Source organism: Chrysemys picta, unplaced genomic scaffold (genome assembly GCF_011386835.1).
Source record: "Chrysemys picta bellii isolate R12L10 unplaced genomic scaffold, ASM1138683v2 scaf3882, whole genome shotgun sequence".
Classification (NCBI taxonomy): domain Eukaryota; kingdom Metazoa; phylum Chordata; order Testudines; family Emydidae; genus Chrysemys; species Chrysemys picta.
The window spans coordinates 1-5000 of NW_027056583.1; the positions used below are offsets into that span (position 1 = coordinate 1).

Genomic DNA, 5000 nt, shown 5'->3' on the forward strand with positions numbered 1-5000 from the left:
AGGCCCTTACGTAAATTAAGCTGTCATGGGATAAGAGGGAAGATCCTTTCATGGGTTGAGAACTGGTTAAAAGACAGGGAACAAAGGGTAGGAATAAATGGTAAATTTTCAGAATGGAGAGGGGTAACTAGTGGTGTTCCCCAAGGGTCAGTCCTAGGACCAATCCTATTCAACTTATTCATAAATGATCTGGAGAAAGGGGTAAACAGTGAGGTGGCAAAGTTTGCAGATGATACTAAACTGCTCAAGATAGTTAAGATCAAAGCAGACTGTGAAGAACTTCAAAAAGATCTCACAAAACTAAGCGATTGGGCAACAAAATGGCAAATGCAATTTAATGTGGATAAATGTAAAGTAATGCACATTGGGAAAAATAACCCCAACTATACATACAATATGATGGGGGCTAATTTAGCTACAACTAATCAGGAAACACACACAGACACTTTGCAATAAACCCAGGAACTGTTGTGATGCTATTGAAACATTCTATTTACATGCATCACACTAGTGTGCCCATGGGACTATAGACCTGCTAAAACCATGAGTTTCTGCTTTTGGCAGCAATGTTTGCTAACTGAGATTGTCTCAAGTGTAATGTTGGAAAGGGTCAGCCAAATGTAGGCCACCTCCCAGCTACTAAATTGCTCAATGAATGTTGTGGGAATTATTGGGAAATGACTTTCTAGGTACTTAGTTTGTTAGCAACATTATGTGCTCGTAGAAAACTTCTCTGAGCATATCTAACAATCATATAGTGCTTTCCGCTTCAGAGGATCCCAAATGGTTTAACGAACTAGCAGCACAACTATTGACAAGCAGCCATCTCTGGAGGGGAGCAGAAGCAGCCAGCCAAAAAAACCGCAAATAAACCCTGATGCACAACATGCTGAACAACAGGACTAGGGTGCAGGGTACTGACGCAAACCTGTGCTCTTCTGCAGGAGGGCCATCAGATCTGTGAGGCTCTCAAGTAATGCATATGGCACTCCTTTTTATCTGCCTGGGAAGGATGGGTGCATTTAGCTGTTTGCCATGTTACTGGATCCCAGAATTCTGGACATATCAAACATCCAAACCAAGATAATCCAGCAAACCAGCACCAAATTCCAGTCCCTGTTTTTTGTTTTTACAGTTGGAGCCTTTCGTGGCATCGTCTTTGGGGCCGATCAGTAATTTGGATCTGTTCACAGCCTCTCCACCACCGCTGGAGAGGGAAGCCAAAACCAGGGCTAAGAATGTGCTGAGCTTGTTTGAAGAGGAGGAAGTGGAGAAAATGGAAGATCAAGACGTCAGTAAGATTGAGCAGAAAGAAATAAGAAAGGTGAGCAAAGAGCAAATTGGCTCCCTGGCTTGCCTGCAGACCTAGTCTCCCTCTAACCTCCTCTCCTTGCAATGTTCCTGCTCCTTTGTCTCACCTGCTGTCTAGAACAGCCGTTCTGTGTTTCTGCTTCATCAGCTCTTCCTGATCCTGTCTGAAACCAGCTTTACTTGGCTGCCTGTTCCTCTGGATCTCTCTTCTCTTATCAAGTTCGCTGTAACTAGCTCTAACTCTGGTGTCTGTGTCTGTGTGTCTGAAATTTAAACTATTACTTTAAACAAAGCTGCCTGGGGTTGGCCTGGCACATAGGACCAGAGCTCAGATCCTGAGCTAGCTCTGAGATTGCTGTGGCGGGAGGGTCTGGGAATGCAGAGGTGCTTCTGATACTTCCCTTCACCACTCCCTCCCCTCCTCACATCTGACCAGGTGGATCTAACAGGAGCCATTTCCCATTATGAAAGGGGAGCTTAGCTCCAAGCCACCTGTATATAAGTGGTATGTGAACCCTGAGAGCCCGTTATGCTCCCCAGGGCAAAATACTGTAACTCACACCTCTGTGCTAGTGAGCCTGACCTGGTATCTCCACCACTACCCTCTGACGGGTGTTGCACCAAGGGACAGGAGAGCACAGAGTTCCTTTCTGCCAAGGCGAGGCTGGCCTGCTGACACCCTGAATCAGCCCATCTCACCACTGCCCCTTTTCAAGCAGGTGCTGCAGCATTCCTCACGTTACATCGCCAGGGTCTGCAAGGCTGGACCCAGTGCACTGTGTGTGTGCATGATGATTTTTAATACAGAACTACAATTAGGAGAACTTGTGAACAACTTCATTCATTTAAATGCAGCGGGCCCCTACATGCTAATAAGTCTGAGTCCTGTCGGATGGGATGGGCAGCAATTTCTGGAGCTGATGGCTCCTAATGGAAAAAACTCTGCCTCCAGCCCCCACCTGTTTGAAACCAGGTGGCTGATGGCCTGAGCATCTCTGCTGATTCCGGCTATGGAGCATCCCAAGTACACCGGATATATTGTGAGGTACTTGATGTGCTCTCCAGCAGACCGGGGCACATAATAGATTTTTTTCAGTTCACTGGCAGTTTTGAAAAGTTGCATGGAAATTTGTTTTTGTTTCAACCCTAAAAATGTAGTTTAGGCTTTCAGGCAGTTTGAGAAAAGCAAGCAAAGGATTCAAGAAACAAGGTGTGGTGGTGAGTCTTGGTTATGAGCTATAGCCCAGTGGTTAGGGTAGCGAGCTAGCATGTGGGAGGCCCATGTTCAATTCTCCTCTGTCTGATGTGGAGAAGGGATTTTGAGTTTGGGTCTCTCCCCTGGCAGGAGACTGCTGAAAACTATGGGATATTCTGATGTGGGGATCCCACATCTCTCCTGTAGAAAAGCTTGTATAAATAAATAAACTCAACTGTAAATAAGCCCCTTTGTTTTCAGTTTAAACTGATTTTTACTGAAAAATCCCTGGTTTTACAAAAAGTATTTGTTTTTTTCCAATGTTCACCCTACTTCTGTATCATTCAAATATGTAAAAAATAACTTTTTATTAGGAAAATACAGTACATTGCATGAGAGAGATGTATTACAGTCTGTGCGTGTGTGTGTGTGTGTGTGTGTATGCGAAGCTGCCTGTTGAAGTAAGGCTATGTATTAATCTAGAAGATACACACAAGAAACAAACAGGCGTGCATGCAAGCTCTGAAGTGCACGCGCATCTGAATGTACTGATGAATCTCGCGTACACATTTCAAGCTGTTAGCAGATGATGGTTTAAAGATCTGACACTAAAATGGGAAGAAAATGAAAATCATATACATTTTAGAACACACAGTATTCAAAAGTTTAAAAAAAAAAAAACAGGAGAAAAGAATGAAGTTGAATGTATGTGCTGCACATGGTGTGGCCCGATTATTAAATGTAACTATTTATAGGCTAATAGTTCTAAGTCTACAACAGTAAATTGTTTATTCAAATGAAAAGTTTTATTTGAGGATTAGGGATATATTGTTTTCTTAAACTCTGAGGTGGCATTGTCTTTTGAGTTCTGTTTTAATTCTGCAACAAACCACATTGAATTCCATTAGTCAAAGCTTTAATCTATTTTTTCCCATATCCTTCCGTCTACGAAAATAAAACCAATATTTATCTAGAAAAATTAATTTTTCACTGCTTTTTCACCTGCTTTTATTGCTGTAGCAATAAACACCGATAAATTCCTGGGGAAAAATAAATTAAAATAAAAACAGAAAACAAAGGACCCTAACTATAAATTACTGAATAGTCACTGGAGCGGGGACTTAACCTTGGGTCTCCCATATCATAGGTGAGTGCCCTAACCACTGGGCTACAGAGGAATTTATATTGGGTTTCTCTGGCCCAATGACTGTAGAATTGTAGGGCTGGAGGTACCTTGTGGAGTCAAGTCCAGCCCCCTGCACTGAGCCAGAACCAAGTAAACCTAGAGCATCCCTGACAGGTGTTTGTCCAGCCTGTTCTTAACAACTTCCAGCGATGGGGATTCCACAGCCTCCTTGGAAGCCTGTTCCAGAGCTTAACTTCCTCTAGAGTTACAGTTTTTCTGACTATGAATTGCTCCATGGTTTGCGCTGAGTGTCGATGCAGTAATTTGCAGTGGGTATGTTCATGTTAGTGTCTGAATCTGCCTTCTGGCGCCTAGTCTCCAGGTCTGTTTTACATCAATAAGTGAATGCTGAAATTGACATCTGTTAGACTTCCCGTTGCTGAGGGCTTGTCTTAATAGGTGAGTTGTACTGTTAAACTGGTGTTTAAATCAGTTTAATTAAACTAATACAAACCTCTGTGTGAACACTTAGATACAAGCCAGGGTTAAATCTTTTTATTTCATTGTGTACTGCAGGGGGCTTAGTGTTTGTTTGATTTGATTTGATTAGTTAAAGCTGTACAACTGTGCCTGTGTGTATAAAGACTAGCCTGACTTGCATTGCAAACCCACTTCATTAGTGTATAAGTGTGATACTGGGAACAAACTGTTAGTGGGTTTTGTAACTGTGTGTGTGTGGGGGGTTTTTCTCCCCTTCCCTCAGCCTGCTGAGAAGAGCTCTCATTCCAAAAGCACTGGAGTGTTTCAGGATGAGGAACTTCTCTTCAGTCACAAGCTGCAGAAAGACAATGATCCTGATGTTGATCTCTTTGCCAGCCCCAAGAAATCAGAGGTGAGTTCAAAGTCCTGTTCTGAATCTGCTATTTAAAAATGGATTCTTTGAAATGTACAGATTGTAACATTGCTCTGATGTCCCTTACTCGAGTGTTCTGGATAAGGTCGCTGACCACCAGAGAGGACAGAGTAAATGTGGATGCAGTAATCAGCAGTTAAAAATGTGGCTTTGACCTAGGTGGCATTTTGTCTTTATTTCAGTCTGCAAAACTTCGTGTGAAGCTGTCATCTGCAGGGGGGCTCTTTGGAGATGATGATGAGGATGATCTCTTCAGTATTGCTAAAGCAAAGCCTCCGGTACTTGCCTTTTTATTGTAAATGACTTCTTTAAAAGATGTAGAAAAAAGGTGGGTGGGTGGGTAACAGATTTCCAAGTGAAATCAGTTGTGCATAGAGTAGAAACTTGTTAAAGTGACTCTCTTCAGTTAGTGGAACCTTGCTCAACAGATCTGTATTCAGGTTTACATCAGCTGA

At 42.7% G+C, this 5000-nt stretch overlaps 1 protein-coding gene across 1 annotated transcript; it reads left to right on the forward strand.

Moving 5' to 3' along the window:
* Positions 1-1111: 1111 nt before the first annotated feature.
* Positions 1112-4866, forward strand: LOC135980522 (WASH complex subunit 2C-like). The gene is made up of 3 exons (XM_065580483.1): positions 1112-1324; positions 4396-4524; positions 4728-4866. Exons 1-3 carry the CDS (start codon positions 1277-1279, stop codon positions 4842-4844), a joined length of 294 nt encoding a protein of 97 aa, XP_065436555.1. The 5' UTR covers positions 1112-1276; the 3' UTR covers positions 4845-4866.
* Positions 4867-5000: the final 134 nt, after the last annotated feature.